At 36.1% G+C, this 21,417-nt stretch overlaps 1 protein-coding gene across 26 annotated transcripts in view; it reads right to left on the reverse strand.

Annotated features, from left to right (window-relative positions):
• LOC118587711 (muscular LMNA interacting protein) overlaps positions 1-21,417 on the reverse strand; it is a 228,472-nt gene that overhangs the window by 65,801 nt on the left and 141,254 nt on the right. For 14 of the 26 annotated variants that reach the window (XM_036193739.1, XM_036193738.1, XM_036193740.1 and 11 more), the window contains 5 exons: positions 17,054-17,119; positions 16,889-16,972; positions 16,706-16,765; positions 10,251-10,295; positions 3,927-3,971 (listed from right to left, as the gene is read on the reverse strand). In XM_036193739.1, coding sequence (XP_036049632.1) covers positions 3,927-3,971; positions 10,251-10,295; positions 16,706-16,765; positions 16,889-16,972; positions 17,054-17,119 — 300 coding nt within the window. Of the gene's footprint in view, positions 1-3,926; positions 3,972-10,250; positions 10,296-13,085; positions 13,147-16,701; positions 16,766-16,888; positions 16,973-17,053; positions 17,120-21,417 lie in introns of those variants that run through there. The other 12 variants (XM_036193744.1, XM_036193729.1, XM_036193747.1 and 9 more) reach the window with 4 other exon arrangements.

Genomic DNA, 21,417 nt, shown 5'->3' on the forward strand with positions numbered 1-21,417 from the left:
AAAAGGGACCCAGTTTTCAAGTCTGTAATCTCATGTTTTTGAATCATAAGATTTACACAACAGTAAATAGGAATGGTAGAGCACATAGCAACCACTGTGGACCTGGTAGAACCTCAGCTGATTTGATGGATTAAAACATTTCTAAAGTGACCTGATTGTTACTTGTTTCTGTTTGCTTCTGTCTTCTCTCCATTCAGAAGTTGATTTTTATCCTTAGACACTTTGTAGCAAAAAGGCTCGCTCGTAGGAACCCACAATTATCTACAATATAAAATCTACAGTGAAAGAAGCATTGTCTAATTTATTTATGTAAGAATTCACTCATTCAATCAGTGAGTGGTAACTCACTCTGCCCCATCAGCAATATTATGTACTTGAATCTAATACTTATGCTCATTTTCCTTTCAAATAAATATCTCAGATCTCAAAATCTTCCAGTATATGGTAAATTTCCTGAAAATGAAAGGCAGTTCATTTTTATGCTATGAGACCACTGAGATGGGTCAGTTCAATGCAATGAGAAACATGACAGAATTTTGTAAAGAAAAAATAAGAATTTTGAATTTATATAGACTGTCAATTGTAAATAATACATAATAAATAATAATAAATAAATAACTCTAGACAAATCATAAGAACATCTACTTACTGGGTGCTTATTTTTTCAAAGTTTTATAATTACCATATCAACTGTATAAAACTAAACATGGGCTTCAGTAATTATAAAGCATATCCTGTGGCTCAAGAACTGTTTTGTGGACTATACACAATACAGATTGAACTAGTCTGATGGAAAAGAAAAGACAATAGCATGAGTCACAGCTCAGGAGGCGTACATGATGAATGCTATAGCTCCTAAGTGTGCTGTGTCAAGGAAAACTGGTCAAGGAGAAACTGCCTTTGAGTTTAAAGAAGACATCAGTTCTACACAAAAGCCTTTCTAAACAACAGGGACTTAAAGGCCCTCAGAAAGCTGAGTCATGCACACTAAAGCAGAGTACAACAGCTGGCACTCGGATCCAGAGACAAAGTCACTGCCGGCTTAAGGCTCTTCTTTATTCTGTTCCAGTAAGCTGCACTTGCTTTTACTTCTCTGGGGCCATGTGGCTTATTTTCTAAACCTCTTATGGTCTGCTCAGCAGATTCAGCAGCCCATCCTGAACAACACTGAATGGTCTGCAATGACATGGACTTCCAACAGCAAAAGAGTCAACTGTCATCTAACCTAGGCTCCCCTCATAAAACAAAAATAAATAAACAAATGAACAGGCCTTACCCATCTTGTCCAAACTAAACTGTTTCCCAAGCAGAGAAAAGAGGACATATCCATCTTTGTTAACACTGAGATGGTCCAGTTCCAGAATTAGGAAAGCTTCACCCAAGCTTCAAACTGACAATCAACATTTTCTGTTTCCTCTTGTTCCTTTTGATATGCTACAGGAAGCACTATCCAGTTTGCTCCAGGGTCCCTGATGCCCTGTTCAATCTGCCTTCACCCTGTCTGCACCTTTTCATTAAGTCCCCATATTTAGCAGACAATGCAAAACTTCAGGATAAGCCAGACCATGCAGGTGGTCAATGGAGATAAGAGTTCTCCAGAGGCCAGTTTCCTAATTTACTCAACAGAGGTTTCTTAAGCCTCATGAACTATTAAAAATCAATAACAATAATTCCTTTTGAAAACCACACATAACGAGGATAAACATTAATGCTATGACCTTAAATGATCTAATTAGACTCTTGCAGCCTCCACTTTGCTGCCTATAAAAATGGCTTCTCATATCTTTTGATGATCTAGGGCTTTGGAGAGCAATCATAATATCTTCATTTTCTATAGGATCATATTGAATATAGCTTGTGGTGCTATATGAGTCTCATAAAAATCCCTTCAGGCTGGCACCGTACTTATTCCAACCTCCACTTAGAGTGAGAGATTCCTTTCCAGTTGTTAACTACTGTATTGGTGATTAATAGAGGAGAAGTTAATACTGTGGGTGAGCCTTATCAGAGTACCAAAATAGTTTCTCAAGTTCAACATTACATCATTTGGCTCCTAGGGGAAAAAAAAACATACATAATATGTGTGCGTGGACACACACACACACGTTTGCGTTTTGAAGTTCTGGGGATTGAACATGAGTCTCGTGGATGCTAGACAAGTACTTCATCATTGAGCTAGACCATAAATCCAGAATGCAAATATTTTAAGAGCTGAAGTTATAACTCTTTGGAGATGAACACTTGTAACAGCAATAAGCAAGTAGGTAGGCCAGGTTGAAAATTTTTTAAAGCTTGAAATTACTTTATCATTCAAAAGTCAAATCTCTACATTTGAGATTGATATTAAATTTGTGGCAGTATAACAATTTGTCACATATTTTTACTTACATAAGCTTACAATATTTCTGACCTATAGCTGATTCAAATAATTGTCACAGTAACTGCTTATTTGATTCCAAAGTGATAGATTTATTCATACAATTTAACTCTAACATATATTAATTTCTAATATTTATTATGTGCTAGACACACATGTATACATATTTAGTCAGATATATATGCAACTGCCTGTTATATCATTAATACATATGCATTATAAACTCATATAAATATTAACTCATATACATATGTGTGTGATTATAGTGGTTTTATTTTTCAAAATTGTTTCTATGTATTCCCATTTTCTAAATTGAATCCCAAGAGTGTTGATCATGGGAATATGATGGTTAACATTTTTATGGAAATGAAAAAATTATAATTAGATATAATGTCACTGAAGAATAAGATACTATGTGTAAATATTTCTTTTCTGGTTAAATCTGTTTTGGGCAATCTTAAATATAGGATAAATATCACAAGGTGAAATCAAAATAATTTGACTGAATGATTGTGTCAGTCCAATATTTTTTGTGATTTTCTTGATTATAACATCTTCATAAATGCATCTATACCTCAGAAGAAATCTCAAATTAAAACTTAATTAAGACATGCTTTGGACTCCTTAAAGAACTGCTCTAAATTAAATGCAAAGATATCCTCATTAAGTCAATGAGATATTTTTCATATCTCTTAGAGAACACAAACACAGAAATACAGGATATTTTAATAGATTTTTAAGTGGGTTTTACTGTATTTATAACTTGTTTGTGGTATATTTCATTCTATAAAACTGATACTTAAATATTTTTTTCAAGTATGCCTTTGAAGGAGAATTTTTAATATCATATATGTAGCATACAAATCCACAAGCATGTATTTTATCAATCAACATCTAAAAATATATCTTTTGTATGTTGTGGTGAATGAACTTCTACATGAGCATGGTCAACCACTCTTGACTTCCAAACATTGCTCTCAAGAAACAATTAGGAATTATTTTAAAAATTAAAAGAATTGTAATATTTTCAGATCTAAAGTGGGTACTAGTCAACTTTATGATGTAACTGCAATGTTTGTTTCTAGGCTCCTGCTTCATTCTCTGTGTCAGAAAGCATTGATTCTATCCTGGAGGGGCTGGGTAGTGAATGATTGAAGATTCTGGTTGTTCTGTTGAATTTACAAAGAGACAGTCTCCTTCATCCCCACACATCCAGAAGCTACCCCATGTTATCTGTTTTGATCTCCTTAAACTATTTTTGGATCCCTCTTATCAGGAAGTGATCTCCTTTGCAAATTCAAGTCGCATTTTGTTCTGTTTCAATTCTATCTCTTGTAATACCACCACTCAGAGCTAGTGTAGTCTTGGTTTATAATTTTTTTGTATGTATTAGTCACCTAAAGAGCAGCCATCGTGTGACTTCACTAAAACATTAATAAATTTTGTTAGACAAGTGAGCAAAATTATTATCTCTTCACTTTCTTTCAGCAGAAGTTGTCTTGAGAAAGAATGTTCAAAGGAGGTAAACAACTATGAACAAGATACATACCAGTTGACTTTCAGATGCTGTTGAAGATGATGATAAAAGATTTGCCTAAAAATAGAAATATGATGGATGTTATTGGAAATTATAGAAAAAAACAAAAGCATGACGCCATGATATGGTTCTTTTGAGCAATGTGCCACACATCCTATGCATTTTAGTTCGCATAGTAGGGTATATGCTGCTTTTCTTCTTGTCTTAATAATATCAGCACTACCACATGATACCAATGATTCTTCAAGGTTAGATAGTATCGTTTGTTTGTTCAATCCATATTTTATTTAAACGTAGACTCTTGTTGATATTTATGTTTACTTACACCAAAATAAAAAAAAAAAAACAATGCAGATTTTTCTCAAAACAGATTTATATTAAGAGAATAGTGTAACAGGAACCCCCAGAATTGGGAATGGGAATAATTTGCTTCCAAAATTCTTTAGAAATTCTATTTAACATTATCTCTTTGTCATTGGTTCCTGTATTTCACTCGTTTTGTCTGGTGATCAGATCTTTGCAACTAGTTAGTATTTTCCATTTTTCCTAATAATGTTACGTACTTCACAGTGATGTGCCTAGAGACTAGGGATGACAGGGGTGGGCTCAGCAGAGGGAAGATAAAAGATGATGTTAAAGAAAGGCTACATGAAACTTCATTCAGGCTGAGCGTGTGAGTTACCAACTGCACTGTCTATGGTTGTAGTTACAAATAACATGTTCTTCAAAACTACTAAAGTCTACTTTTGAAACTCTTTATCACATGCAAAAAATATAATTTGGTAGGGATATATATATATATATATAAATTTGATCAAAGTTTTTATAATGTATGCACAGATGAGACATCACACTGTTTTCCATGAATATAAAAGTATTTGTCAATCAAAAAGTATAAATTTTTATAAAATAATAGAGCACATTTTCAGTAAAGTTACATTTGTAACATCAAAGAAATACTGTTAGATGTATTTTTTTGGTTGTTTGGTTTTATTTGGGGGTGTGTTGCTTGTTTGTTTGTTTTATAGGGCTCAAAGTGGGCTCAATCTCATGACCTTAATGTCTCAGCCTCTAAATGCTGACAACAGAAATATGTGCTGCCATTCCTTTCTTACAATTAGGTTATACAGGAACTAAAAAAGTGGAGACTAGGAAGTGAAGATGTAACTGTCTGAAAGACAAATGACCATAGAGGTCCCCAGCTATGCTAGCCAGCTTCGGAACAACTAATTTTGCTTTCCAAAGACATAATACCAAAATCATAAAGTGCCACCAGGCCCCTTCTTGCTGTATGGAGCTCCATTTCCTCAGAACTCATATTGTAGAAACTTTAAAATTACATAAAATTATATCTTCTCATGAATATAAGACATAGAACCTATTCTGTCCTCTCCATTCTAGAGGAGCAGAGCCTGATGGTAACTTCCACTCCTCCTTCGGCCCTTTTCACACACAAATGCACTGTAGAAACTCATCTGAACAGGAAGAAGAACACATGCAAGTAATTGGTAGAGTGGAGTTTCCTGCCTTCATGTGTACAACTCTTCCAGTAACTCATTAACCTCTGGCCTCAGCCTCTGGAAGCAGATCTGGACCCCAAGTGAGATTAAGTCTTGGTTTCCCTCAACACTTAGGCCTGGAACAAAGCAGCACCTGAATCACTCCAAGCATAGCAACACCTCCAAGCATAGCAACAATAATCCGTGAGCTGCATAAATGAGAGAAGATGACCTTTATCTGAATATCTGTGTATAAAGTGGAAAATATTCTTAGTAAGGTTTGACACGTTTTTCAATATATTGTGATATTTAGGAATCAATATTCTTCCATGGTAATGACATTTTCTGTTCCTTGAGCTCATTAAAATGAGATTTTTACCTATAAACTATCATATATTTAATAAGGCTGTACCATTTTTATGGAACTTAAAAAGTAATTCATGTAATGTGAAAAGTTCATGAAATAAGTTATTATCAAACAGAACATTACTCCAAAACCAAGGGCTTCTGATAAATTCGTTAGAAGCACAAATATTCCATTTTCTAAGATTGAATTACTAAGGACACATGCTGTGATTTTTAAATTACATGACTGAAATAGATTTATATGGGTGACAGTTCATAAAAATAATAAAGGCAAATGCAAGCAGAGAAAATTTTTTTCTTCCAAATGCAAGAGACTAAATGAAAACTGAAATAGTGTTTTAATATAAAAATTATTATTTCCCACAGAGGAAAGAAACTGTCTCAGAAGGAAGACTGGGATGCAGCTCAGTGGTAGAGTAGTGACCTACCATATTATCTGTGCCTGGTTTCAATTCCCAGCCCTAGAAGAAGAAGAGGGGGTGGCTGGAAATCTTGACCTCACAGGACTCATGGATGGTTTAAATGAACCAATTAAAGTTTATTTGTTGCTAGCTATTATTGCTGAATTCAGTATCTGTTTAAAAGTTTAATGAAATATTGTTGAGAAACTGATCTATTCAATTGTACAAAAGACCTAACGGTGCATTTCAATATGTTGTTAGTCCTATTTTGCTTCTCTTGTGCTTAAGAATATCTCCACTAAATTACTTTAAAATAGCCTCTAATTCAAGCACACCGTGGGAGAAGCAATATTAAAACGTTAATTAATCTAAACAAAACGAGCATTTTATGGATCCAGACTGATCCTAAAACAGTCTGTAAACAATAGTCAGGCATTTAGCCAGGACCGAAGGAACATTATTGTCTACTGATAACACTCGTTCTTCCCTCCACTCCTCCATCTTGTTTCCTTCCTTCCTTCTTCTCTGTCCCTCTCTCCCTTCTCCTCCTCTTGTTCTCCACCACTTTTCTTTCTCTCTTCCACACAAGACCCACGCAGTTATTACTCACAAAAGCCCTGATTACTTACTTAACGTGTTACAGTCAAAATAACATGAGTGAAAATCTCATGAACGTACTAACATGTGGATACAGCCCGAAGTGCCCACTCTGTCTCTTTTGGTGTCATTCATTCCCTGGCTATTTCTCCCCTATCTCCATAAGAAAGTGGATCACTGATTTGGTATTTTAGTTACTTCTATGGCCTCTGTTGAAAATTACACCTCAGAAGTGAGGACCTTACCATTCTGTTCACTTCACTCACCCCAGTGACCCATCAATAATTTGTACATGATAGATGTCCAATAAATATTTGGCAGATCAATGAAAAAAAGCGGGAATTGGACAACAGAGTTGGGAATTACTGCTAGTTTTTCCACTACTAATGATACCTGGATTATATTTGAAATCAGGGACTTAGTGTGTTCGGTGCTAACATGCTCAGGATATCCTCAAGTGCAACACAGTTTTCTTCCTGACTTCCATCCTTCCCTTACTCGGCCCCCTCTGGAATAATGGACTGGTGAACTGCAAGGCCCTTGCTTTTGAACCAAATCTAGGACTCTCTTCAAAGTTAATGAAACCTCGAGTCTAGGCATGTATGTTATCATGAATGTGACTAATTTCCCCAGGAGAAAATGTTAGACTGCAGACTTCTCAAAGTTACTCTGACAGAACATGAGAGAAAATTAAAACAAGAAGTTAATAAAGTAAAACTATTTAATTTGTACTTCAATAAAACATCATGTGTTTTACCCATTATATCAGAATTTCAAAAATGAATTGCTGCCTTATTCATTTTTAAAAGTCGGTATATATTACATTTAAGACAGATGGCTGACATAGGAGGACAGCCTAAAGCTAAACTGAACTTCTGTCCTAAAATTGTGTTATTTTCTTCTCAGAGTAAATGCATCAGCTGTCACTTAGTAATTATGGTAACCGCAGCCATGGGTTGGTAAATTATCTATAAGTTGACACCAAAAAACTGGTTTTATCTGCCATTATAACATGTCCTCTTCCAAAAAAACATATCTTCCAAAGACACGGACATATTTGAGATGCCACACACAATTTAATGTTATGTTTTAGGAGAAAGTAAAAGGCAGAGCTTCTTGCTCAAAAAACAAACTTTAATTAAGGTCAAGAATCTTAGTAGCAAAGTTATGTTTTTTCTAATCTAAAGTTTGTTCAATGATTCACAGTTAACTTAAAATGACTCTCACAAACTATGGGGATGAAATATAACTTCCTTTGATTAGGTATAATAATAAAGAACCTTTTAAGAACCTGGGTAGATGACTTACTGAGTAAAAGGATTACTATGAAAACCTGAAGACCCCAGGCTTTACCTGTACCTTCACCGGGCATGGCAAGCCACCAGTTACCTCAGCAATCAGGAGACAGAGACTGACGATCCTTGATCCAGCTGGCTACCTACACTAGCTAAAGTGTCAAACTCCCAGTTCAAGTGGGAGTCCCTGCTTTGGTAATTAAAACGGAAAGTGATTGAGGAAACTCATGATGTCAACCTCTGGTCTCCACACCCACACAAGTGCAGGTATTACACACACACACACACACACACAAAAAAAAAAAAAAAAAAAAATACAAATTAAGACAATTCCCCCAGGAGGGTGAGATAGATGCTAGCAGCTGCCTGTAAGGTGGTCTAATCAGGAACATTTCATGAAACTTCAGCAATTGATGAGAAAGGTTAGTGAGAAAAGGATTTTGGGTGTTTATTTTGGAGACCAGTCCTTATGACCACAGAATCCATGTCTGAATGAGAGAGAAAGAGACAGACAGACAGACAGACAGACAGACAGAGACAGAGAGAGACACAGAGAGAGACAGAGACAGAGAGAGACAGAGAGAGACAGAGAGAAATTTCTTTTTGCCCAACTAAAGAATCAAGGAATCCAAATCATGAGGCTTCTAGTCTTCTGACACTAAATGGGTGCAAGAGAAGGGAGGAGGTGTGGATAGATGCAGAAATGAGACTGCTCTAAGGGCTTTTCATGTAAGGACCCTATAAACCTTAAATTAATCAAATGGGAATGATATTGCCATCCCCTATCTTATGGGTGAAAATGGAGGCATGGTAAAATAAAGTAAGTGACCTTCCCCAGGAGCAACAGTGCCCACCAGGGTCTAGCCTACCAGTGTCTCCTCCAAAGGACTTCCAATAATGATGGAAACTGACAGAAAACGCTTCCAGAAAATGCTCTGAAACATGTTCCTGCCACATCCTGTAAACATCATTTCCCGAATATGATAAAATTTAATAATTTCACTGAGGTTATTGTTTGCCTTAGAGAGATCCAAACGAAGGCAGAAAGGTGTGAAGTGTGATGATGGCATGCAATACACATTTAATAACTATTTATCCTTGATAATGATGGAGAGTACAGATTAGAGAAAACAGCATGTGCTGTAAAAGGAATAGATTAATGGTTTATTTTAGATTAAATGCTCAATGTGTGCTAGGAAACTGTCTCATTTGTAGCAAAATATGTCTGTGCAGAGCAGATGAGGACCTCAATCATAACATGATTTGCAAAGTGGGTAAGGTTTGAATTAAGCATGGGAATTCATGTCTACATATCTGTTAGTGTAGTGTTCTTCTCTAAGACTTGTTTATTTACATATGCATGTTTGACTGTATGTATGTGCCCTGCTTGAGGGCTTGTTGCCTGCCAGAGGCAAAAAAAAAAAAAAAAGAAAGGAAGGAAGGAAGGAAGGAAGGAAGGAAGGAAGGAAGGAAGGAAGGAAGGAAGAAAGAAGGAAAGAAAGAAAGAAAGAAAGAAAGAAAGAAAGAAAGAAAGAAAGAAAGAAAGAAAGAAAGAAAGAAAGAAAGAAGACATCAGATCCCTTGGAACTGGAGTTACAGCCAGTTGTGAGCTACCAGGTGGGTGCTGGAAAATGCACCTGGGTCCCCTGCAAGAGCAGCCGGTGCTCTCACCCCCCCCCCAATGCATCTCTCCATCTCTATGGTTTAGTTTTTTTCTCATAAACAGACACTAAATTACTTGATAATTTAAACACAGAAAAGCAACAAACTGGTCATCCCAATTAAACTGGTGATTCCTTTGGATGTGAACTAACCTTAATGTGTCAAGCACGTGAATTGACTATTTCTTTAACTCAAGCAGTGCTTATGAAAATAAATGCCATCTAAGCTTTGATAAGTGGAAGTATAAAACTCAGGTAATACAATTCTGTTTTGTTTATCTAAGGGGATTAAACAATAATTCATTTAAGAAGGAATTCAGTTGATTAAGTTACTTGATGCTGTACACCTGACATAATCTAATTTCCTGTGCTTGGGCCAATCATAGCATCTTACACCTTTCAATTTATGAAAAAAAATGACTAAATTCCATTATAATTTCTGTAGAGCTGAATTCCCTTTAAAATATGTACAGGACTCCATTGAAAAAGTAGCAAGCATAGTTAGAAAGATACTTACATATTTGGTTTCTCGACCAGCTGCTCTTGGATGAGTTGTAGGAGTCTGCATGAAAATAAAAAGAATTATGCATCTCAATAACTAGTGAATAATGAAAGATTAAGAATTTAAGACAGGAATGCATCTTTTTCTCTACTGAGTCTTTCTAACCATGAATCCTACTGATCTATACAAAATTCTATTTATCTTTGAAATTTGCTTTATAAAATTAGTACCCTTTAATTGTCAAAACTCTGGCAATTTCTTCTTATTTATTGATAGTGTTAGCCATGAGTCATATAGTTCCTCATCACATTTCTTCTATAGTTTTGGCTGTCTCAGAATTCACTAGAAATTTCTGTTCTGTCTGTTCTTTGAGCCCCTTACACCCAAACACAGTCATCCCATTTCAATCATTTACTTTGAAGACCAAAACCAACTTCACCTACAAGAATAACATAAAAACTCTCTGAAATTTCAACTTCAAATGTCCCTCTCTAAAAAATCTACCTCTTTTTTTTATAATTTTTTTCTTTATTATTATGTGTTTTAAATTTTATACATCAGCCATGGGTTCCCCTGTCCTCCCCCCTCCCGCCTCCACCCCTACCTTACCTCCAGCCCCTCCCCTCCATTCCCATGTCCTCCAGGATCAAGGCACCCCTGGGGATTCATTTAAACCTGGTGGATTCAGTACAGGCAGGTCCTGTCACCTCTTTACCAATACCTTCATGTCTCTAATACCTCTGCTATCAGCTATGCTTACAGTGAGATTTCTAAAATATTAACTTGATTCTAGTTCAAGTTCTTCGCTTCCATTTATTTCATGGCCTTATGTTTAATATTTTCATTTCTCTTGCCTCCCTCCCTTTATGTGACAAATTCACTTGTCAAACAAGAACAGAAGCCCTACATGGTCTCTCTGATCCACTTATCTCACATTTGTACCTGATAAGTAAAATGTTTCTGTGGAAACTCTAAACCACACCTTGATTTCATGTTAAATAAATAGCCATCAGCTTCACCTGTGCACACTCCATATGCCTTGGTAATCCCCCAATATTGTTCTCTTAGGTCTACTGAGGTTAGAACAACATTTGCCAGGAACAGGTTTGAGCCTGAAGAGTGATCCAAAACTTGTTCCTCATGATGGTTAGTTTTGATTGTTCACTCTACAAGCTCTGGAATCAGATAAAGAAATATACTAAGTGGTAGCATATTTAGGGCATTCAAGACATAGTAAAGACTACCATGGCTCAATACAGAGTAGAGAGTGCCAGGGAAGGGCAGATCATGACAGTGTTCAGAGAAAGCATCTTATAAAGATTTTGACTACATATTTCTTGGGAAAATATGTAGGTTTTAGACAAGAGTCATAAAGGAATAACAGTATTTCTGTGTGGCATGTTAAGAACAGAGTAGAGTGATGTAGTAACATGACAGCTATGCTACTGTTCTGGCCAGCAAAATATGACCAGTGTTCAATAGCACAGAGGCTATGAAATAATCACATTCTACAGGTGTTTTGAAACAATAGTGAGAAAAAAAAGGTGTCGAACATGACAAAAAGAGAAAAACTTCATACAAAGTTTATGGACTAAAGCAAATGAAAAGCTACTATCAATAAATGTGGGAAAGTGGTGGATGTGATCACTTGGTAGAAAACAGTCTTGACTACATCTTCATTTGTGTGTTGAGCTTGAAAGATTTTCTAACTCTGAAATGGAATGAAGATTAATAGTTAGGAATCTAAAACTGGAAAGGATACTGGACCAGAGCACACATTTGAAGCTGTCAACACTTCTGTGATTTTTGTGAGGCTGGGTGACAATACTAACAGATGAGAAACCTAGGGATTGACCTCTATGTACCCCCTACATTGGTCAGTTGGGAAAGCCAGATAAGCAAGCAGAGGAAAACAAGAAATAATAAGGGACAGAGAAGGAATTGGTAAAATATGGTGCTTAATTTTCATCTTAAACTTACTCCATTGAAAGGTGTTTGTTGTGAAATAAGAACATTGTTTGGGAAATAATTTTCTCAGCCTCAACATGCCCGTCCTTACATCTGGACTTGTGACTTCTATTTTCTGTTCTGCTATTGTGAAAGCCATTCTCTCTTTCTTATCAAAGAAAAATGTCTAATTGTCTTATACAAAATGCAATGGACAGGGTAGTTTGTAAACAACAGATATTTAATTTTCTTAGTTCTAGAGGGTGAACAGACTTAGATAGGTTCATTGTATAAGGTCCTATTTTCTCATTCACATATTGGAAATTCTTGTTTCCTCACATGGTAGAAGAGGTAAGAAGTTTCTCTCTGGTCTTTTTCATAATCCCATCAATTAAGACTCATTCCCTATGATCTAGTCACACTTTAAAAGCCCCACATTATAACACCACATCAGTGATTACTTCTACTTATTAATTCTTGGGGGAGGGAGTCCGACCATAACACATTCCTTTTTGAATCAAGAGCTGATTGTAGATGGAATTTTTCTGCAGTATTTCTATTCTTTTGTATAGCCAGCACCTCCCATTCATCTAACACAAGACCCACCAGTACAAGAATGTGATTTTGTCATTCCAAGCCTCAAAAATCGAACAAAAATATCTTCCTTGATCCCATTACTAACCGCTTACTTCATCTTTTCCAAAATAATGGCACATATTATTTTATTCTATGTTTTTTTAACTGTTGACATTTAGATATTTTTGTCTCTGCTGTCTTACAATTTTTTGCATCATAAGGGACAAGGCAAGCAGAGGAGCATAGTTAGGGAGTAAATTGTGCTCCTTTGTGAAGGCTCCAGAAAGGGAAGCTTCTTATTACATGGACACACAGACTGACAGCTTCTGCTATTCCTCTGCTGAATTCTTCCTCAGTGATGACAACCAGGGCAATGATGAGAAAAGAGCTGTAAACAGGGGTACAGGGGAGCAGAAGGAAGTTCAGGGTCCCCACTATGCACAGCACCTAGAATGGGAACAATCTAAATTCTAGGGTACACATTCCTCTTATTCTGAAAATAATGAGGAAATCTTGACAATGTTGACAAATCCTAGTACTGGGAATTATTATTGCTATTCTAGGTATCAGATACAGCAACAGAAAAATATCTACAGAATTTAGGAGAGAAGTCGAAAGACTCTAGCTGAAAGGCCATAGATACTAACAGTAGAAATACATGAAAATGAAAAGCACTCCTAGCCACCTATAGGAAAAATTAGTAATGTCATATCCAGAGACAATATTCACAGTGTTTACAGAGCCAGATTGAAAATGTTCACTCTCTAGCAGTTACAAATATCGTGGTGACAAAATATTTGTAAGTATAAGAAAGAGAATATAAACAGACAGAGGGCAAAGAGAAGACCCATTATCCTACTTTTTAGCAAAACTATAATTTTAATTACAATATTGATTGACTGACAGTGTGGGGGATGGGACATAGCAGGCACATGGAGGTCAAAAGACCTCTCCTTCCATCATATGTGTCCAGCAGGTAGAACTCGGGCTGTCAGACTTGGGGGTCAGTGTCTTTACTCTCTGAGCCATCTTATCAGCCCAGAAAACAAGCTTGAATGAAAGAGCAAAATGAAGATTTTTATCATAGATGAAGTTTACAAAATACACACAAAGAGATTCAGTTGAAACAATGATCAGAACAATTACAAAAAATAAAAATGAGTATATGAGCCAGGCGGTGGTGGCGCACACCTTTAATCCCAGCACTTGGAAGGCAGAGGCAGGCAGATCTCTGTGAGTTCAAGGCCAGCCTGGTCTACAGAGCGAGTTCCAGGAAAGGCACAAAGCTACACAGAGAAACCCTGTCTCAAAAAAAAAAAAAAACAAAAAAAAATGAGTATATGAATGAATGATAATGAGAGATCTAAATAAAGAAGAAATTTTTTTAACTCTAAATGGAGAAATTTAAAAAAAACTTTAAAATCCAATTCCAAAATATATTAAAAAATAGTATGTTTCTGTGTTTTTGATTTGGTGAAAAACAAGTAAAATTTGAAAAGCACTATTTTATATAATATTGAAAATAACATTTATGAGCCTTACATAAACTCAACAATCACTCTCCTTAATGTGTGGGTGCAACCACAAAAATAAGAAAATGTAATGTAAATTTTTCAAATTAAAATTTTTTCAAATTCAAATTAATAAATGTCAAGTTACCAAAAGGAAAGTAAAAACTAATCAAAATACCAAATAGGACAAAATGATCTAAGTTGAAAATATTAATTAATATTAACAGAAGTGAGTAATGATACAACAAATATTACAATAACTGTGACTTAAATTCCCAAATAAGCAGAATCTTACATTGAATATAAAGTGATATATGGAAATTTGTGAGCCTGAAGAAAACTGGGCAAAGGTATAGTAAAAGATAAAAGATAAAAATCTACAAGAAGAAACATGGAGGAAACCTCATTTTAAAAATTATAAATATAAGGTTACTTTAGAACTTAAGAAAATCTTTCAAAAAGATTATATTCTACCAAAGTTATAAAATTTTAGATTTGAGAATGATCTACCTATAAGCATCAGTAATATAGTTTCAAAATACACAAGTCAAATCTCATAAGGTCTCTTCTAGACTTACAGTTTTCCTACCTCTTGGTAGCAATAAACAACTCTCGTCTCTTAACAGTTTTAACAGCTTTCATGATAGCACACTTCTCTGATTCCCCTCTTAAAATAACCTTTCACTATGCTTCACTGGTTCTACCTTTACCAACCTGTAATGTTTTGTTCCTTGGAATTCTGTACAGGCTCACAGTATGCGATGCCCACATCTCTCCCATTAGCTGCAGATTCAATGACTCCATTTGTACAATTCAAATACAGACACTATCTAAATTCCCACACTCTCCTTTCCATTATGCTGTATCTACTTCACTGTCATCTGCCCTGAGTATGAGAGATGAAGGTCTCATTCATGACTCCTCTCCTTTATTGCTCATATCTGAATGTTATCAAACCCCAACCCATTTGCTTACTTACAGCTCTTTGAACCCACCTTTCCGGTCCACTATCAGTAACTGTACTCATGACTTCCTCAGAAGTCTCTTTCCCACAGTCAGAATGATCATTTTTGTGTCCCATTTTCCTTGAGATCAAAATTTCATACCATGACAAATATATTCTTAAACTAATTTTATACTGTTTGTACCTGGTTCACTAAACTTCAAATGCACTGACTTTTTCAACATCTTAACAGAAACAAGCTATGTTGTCTCAGGACAACATAATGCATGCATTACTATGCCTTTGTCTGGAGGTATTATCAGTGGCCTTTCTAACCCCATTCCATGTGTGGATCTGAGTAAATTCTCTCTCTTCTTTTACAGCTATAGTATTCTCCTTAGGATTTCCACCTGGCTTGTCTTTATCTTTCTAGGCTACAAAGCCCAAGCCCATAGTTGCCACATTATAAATACTTGAAGCAAAGGTAACTGCCAATACCACACCACACACACACACACACACACACACACACACACACACACACACACACACGTACCAAATAGCAGAAATTATTTCCAAAGTATCTGACAAGAGGTGGTGTCCAGATTACTTATGAAACTCTAACATCATAACAGCAAGGACAATAAATAAGCATATTAGCAATTTATATTTGTCTGTAATGCTGCAACTGAAAATGAGGACTACTCTTTTAAGTCATGAGCATCTGTACATTCAAAATCTGCTTCAAATACACAATGTCCCATGGTATCCAGTTCATGCCAAAAGTATTTGTAGTCATTGAAAGAGAGAAAACAAGGCTGAAAATGATAAAAGGAATATTGGTACACAGAAAGGAAAAACCATCTTGAAATTAGGATGAATAGAGCTACATTAAGCATGGGAAGGTAATAAAACTAGGGAGCTGTATACTTTGTCCTAGTAATAGAAAACAGCTACTTTATGAGAAAGAAAGAAACATATAGAACAACTCTGACAGGCTAATGTCTCCAAATTTCTGCTTCTTTAAGTCACAGAACAGTGAAATTAATTCAATCAGTGAGAAGGAAGGAACTGAAGAATTGACAGCCATGTGAAAGCTACTACAGTGTTGCTTTAGTAAACTCAATATCCCAATTCTACACTTTTAAGTGTACATAAGTTTCATTAATACTGAAGCTGTGGTCCAAGATTAATATAAGCTACAATCTTGATGTGTAAATCCACAAAATTCCAAATTTTGTAGCTTTACAAATATTGGTTTTCACACAATTTGAAATTGATCCACAGCTAAAAATAACTTCACAGTGCAGACTGACCTATGTGTATACATGTAAACAAACAGAAGCAAAGTCAACACTACACTGTACTTTTGTTGCCAAGTTACTAGTTATTGAGTTGGCTCCTCAAATTACTACTGAGCCTTGAAACACCATTTGAAATCATCTCTGCAGGAAATGGAATGGGACAGTAAGCCATAATAAATACATACATACTTTGATGGTTTCAGAACCCAACATTTTCTGTAGGGGCCGTGAAGGAGAATCAGAAGAATGCTGGAAAAGAGAAGAACAAAAGGAAAGGGAAGAACAAGCCTATGAGGCATCATGGCAAGACAGAGGGGAATGGAGAAAAGCAAAGCAAAGGTTTGAACAGCACATTCTACTCTACGGCATTACCATAGACAAGGAGTCCTGCAAGACCTTATCAATAGTAGCACAGAGCTCTTCAGTTTGCTGCCTGAGCTGTGCAGGAAAACACAACTGGAAGAATTGAAACCAGGAACGGGGTTAGCATTGAGTATGGGGGTTGCACACCAAAGCAGGGCAAGCTGAAGTCATTACCTCCACTGGTAGATCTAACACGCTGGCCTTGGGGCTGCTTTCAGTCCTGGCTGGTCCATCTAGTGCCTAGTGATAAATGAAACAGTTCTCATATGAGGTTCCTCATCCATTACAATGCTGTGGTGATGTCCTTATCAAGAAGTCCTATAAAGAAATCTCAATACTTCTAAGGAAAAAAAAAACCCTAATGACACAATTTGGTAAGCTATTCTCAGACAGGAAGACACATTTCACATCTGTCCAGTTTCTTCTCTGCAACAAGTGTCTCTAATATAAGGTGTAGTAATGATAAAGACTGGAGGTTGGAGGGATAGCTCAGCCGTTAAAGGCTAGGCTCACAACCAAAAATATAGGAGTTCAGTTCGCAGCACCCACGGCTGTCCCTCTGGCTAAAAGAAAAGACTGGAGGCTGTTTTTGTTTTTTTTTTTTTACATCTGTTCTATATTTTCTATTTTGCTTTTATTCGATTTTTAAATTTTAACTGATTGAATGTGGCTTGTTTCTTATTCATCTTAACAACAGCTTGAGTCCATGTTAGTTAATTACAACATCTGCAAAGCCTTGGAGTTGTTGTTAAGAATTTGTATTTCCCTTTGAATATGGATGGCATTACCCTGTTGGTATGCCTAAAAATTATGAACTAGAGGCAATGGTATATGCAAAAAGACTTATAATTTTGATGATTCCATAAATACTATTTTCATTTAGTTTTAAATTTTTTAACATTATGTTTGTTTATTTAGTGTATGCCAGGGTACAAGTGTGGAAGTCAGCAGACTAATTCTCTCCTACATGGCTGTTTCCATGAAAGATGACTCTCGCTCAAGTTGATAGTGTTGGTAGCAGGCACTTTTGCATCCTGAGCCATCTATCAGCCCTTCCTTCAGTCTCTGACTTCAAACTCTAACTCCCTGATACTGAGTAGCAGCCAAAGTCTCTACTCAGTTTTTGTATACTATGTTAGGAATAAGTGATACCCAGGGTTTAGGAAGCAGCATTTGGGGCTCTCTTTTGTGGAGACTTCCAGTATGGCCCCTTCCCCTTGAATTCCAGTTTCTATGTGACCTCGCGTGTTTTTCTCTGATTTTTTTTTATATTAACAAATCATTATATTTTGGTTAAGTGTTAGCTACTTTATAGTGAGTAAATAATGGTCATTCTTGAAAGAAAATATATAAAACCTAGAAGCCAACCCAATATAATTTTATTCTTTGGAGTATTGACTTCGCTATAATTTCTACCTACTATTCCAGCAGCCTCACACCATCCTTTTTGTTTTTGTGATGCAGGGCTCTCATGTATTTTAGACTGACCTCAAACGTGCTATGAACTCCTGATCTTCCTGCCTCTATCTCCCAAATGTTAGGATTATAGATGTGGGCCACCATGCTGCCTAGTTTATCTCCTCCTTGAGGTTGAAGCCAGGGCTTTGTGCAAGCTATGCAGGTACTGTACCTGTTGAGTTATATCTACAGCAAGAAGTATCTTTTTAATGTTTCAACCTAAGTTTGTTTGTGATCTAAATTACAACTGACCAGTGAAGGCTGTCCCTCCATTTTCAGAAGCAGCGAGAGAAGCTAACTTTATATTTTAAGTTCATGAATTTCTCAACTTGAAGATTTTGAGAATTCAAATTTCAAACCCACTTAAAAATAGCCTTCTGGTTAAATATTACTTCTTACCTACCCTAAGCAAATATAATTTTCATTTCTCTTTGAAAATAATATTTCTCATCTATATTGTAATATAAAACACAATATTTTAAAGATCTTAGCTTTGTAACAGTGGTGCATTTTCTGTTTCTACCTTTCTCAGCCCAGCCTTCCTCTACTCTTACCTGCTTGACAATCTTTATGCTGAGTCCCTTCAACACCTTCAAAGTAGCATCAGAATCCAAATAAACAGTATTTGACAACTTGGAGATTCCTCTTACATTTTTGTTATTAAACTTTTTCACAGATTGAAGCACATGAGCTTGTCAGTATTCAACTGAAAATTACCTAGGAAGATGGTAATTTCATACAGTTGATCCTGTTTTGATGTATTTTATTACTTTTTTGAGAGTTCTTTATAATGATTTTTCACCATGTTCACTCTCCCTCCTACAGCTTATTCCAGATATATCCCCTTCTTTACTCAACCAACTTTGGGTCATTTTTTTTCTCCTACCAAAGTCAATTTATACTGCCCAAGTACACTTGGGTGTGTGGCCATACTCTAGAGCATGGTCATGGTGAATTTATTAGGGGACACATTGTTAGGAAAAAAATGACCCAATTTCTCCCAGCAGCTGACAATTACCGACAGCTCATCAGTGGGACTGTGTGTACACCTCCTCTCTCTATGCAGAAAATTGGTATGCTTGAGCTTATACAGGCTTTGCTCATGCTGTCACTACTGATGTGAGTTTATATGTACAGCTATACCACTGTGTCCAGAAGATGACACTTCTTTATACTCATCTACCACTGCTGACTCTTACACTCTTTTCTACTCTCTTTCACAATGATGCCTGAGTCTAGGAAGGAAGGGAGGAAGGAAGGAAGGAAGGAAGGAAGGAAGGAAGGAAGGAAGGAAGATGATATGACCTTTTAAGGCTGGGCACTCTGAATTCTCTTATTCTCTGCACCTTGGCCATCTATTGCAAACAAAAATTTCTCAGATGCAGGTTGAGAGATCCATTAATTTATGGGTATATTGATTATCATTAGGAACTGGTTGAATACTATGTCCATCTAGCAGAATAATAGTAATAAGTTCTCTTCTATGGTCTATGACTTGTCTAGCCTAAAATTCTTGATCCAATAATAGTATCAAGTATGGGTCTCACCTTGTGGAGCAGGTCTTAAACCCCAACTGAAAAGAGGTTGGTTACTCCTTATGACATTTGTACCACTATTGCACCAGTGGGCCTGTCTTATGAAGCCAGTCATTATTCTAGTTCACAAGGTTTACAGCTGGGTAAGACTGATGACTGCTTTTCACTTCCGTTGGTGTGCTTAGTACCTTCCAGCACTATGAAAGCAATACAGTAAGAAGGAAGCTTCTAATATCAGTAAAAGCTTAATTTCTCTATGTTTTGTGACTTGGGTGTGTGGTGTCTTCAGCAACAGGATCATATCTTCAAGTTCTAGGGAGTAACCAACAACATTGGCAATAGTCTATAATGTTTGGCAGTCTTTGGAATCTTACTGACTTCTTTGTTATCCTGTGGTATCTCACATGAGATACTGTTGCCCTGCTAAAAGGGAGATTCCATTTTAAGTCTTTTTATGTATATATACAGAAGCTCTAGAGTAGGTTTCCATATGACTTTTCAAAAAATCTTTAGTGTTATTTCTGTCTCCCAGTATTCTCTTCTCTACTCTGCCCTTTCCTTTCCTTGAACCTTTCCTATTTTATAATCTCTTTTAACCATTTATACCTATTTATCTTTCAAATTTTTATTGCTCACTCTAAGTCTTCTGCTACAGGGAATTTTTCAAGATACCTAGTCCTAATCTACTTTTGTAGTTTGACAATTTATCATCATTAAAGTCATTCAAAAATATGTGGAATGAGTTTGAAGGCAATTATAAAAGGTTATAAAATATGATTAGCAAAGTAATTAGAACAAATGTCTGATCCCTTTAGGCAGTGGCTTTCAACAGAAAAAATGATCACTTGCATATATGTGTCCTGGTAGGTTGGCAAACAGACAAATTAGAGTTCTCTACTGGAATGGATTGTACAGTATTTAAAATAGCAAGCCACCCTGTCTTCTGATCTGCATTCACCTTCCAGTTCTTACATCTACATTGTTATTCAGATGCTCTCATATCCTTACTACAAAATGCCTCACCAGCTATGGAACAGGATATACTCTTCATCAGAATCTGTTTATTCACTTTTTTTTTAGCAGATCAAGGGAATACACATATCTAAAACTACTAGTCTTCACTAGCAGGCACCATGTCTGGTAGAATTATGATATGAGCATGGGATATACTCTGAAGAGTTCAGAGAAAGGAACATTAAAGATAAATTACATCATTCCTTCATTTTAGTAAGTTATTTTTTAGGTTTTGAGATTCTAATATAATTGAAATCTTCCCTCCCTCCAAACCCCTCTGACACCATCATTGTTCTCTTTCAAAGCCATGGCCTCTTTTTTATTAATTATTGTTATATGCATATATGTATATACATGCACGCTCCTAAATACAACCTGCTTAGTCTTATCATGTCACTTGTCTGTGTGTTTTCAAAACTGACCATTTGGTATTGGATAATTAATTGGTGTGCTCTTCCTTGGGGAAGACTGTTTCCTCTACCTTTAGCAGTCCTTATACAGGAAAATATTGTCTTAAAACTTTTGTTTTCA

Source organism: Onychomys torridus, chromosome 7 (genome assembly GCF_903995425.1).
Source record: "Onychomys torridus chromosome 7, mOncTor1.1, whole genome shotgun sequence".
In the NCBI taxonomy this organism is placed as follows: Eukaryota; Metazoa; Chordata; class Mammalia; order Rodentia; family Cricetidae; genus Onychomys; species Onychomys torridus.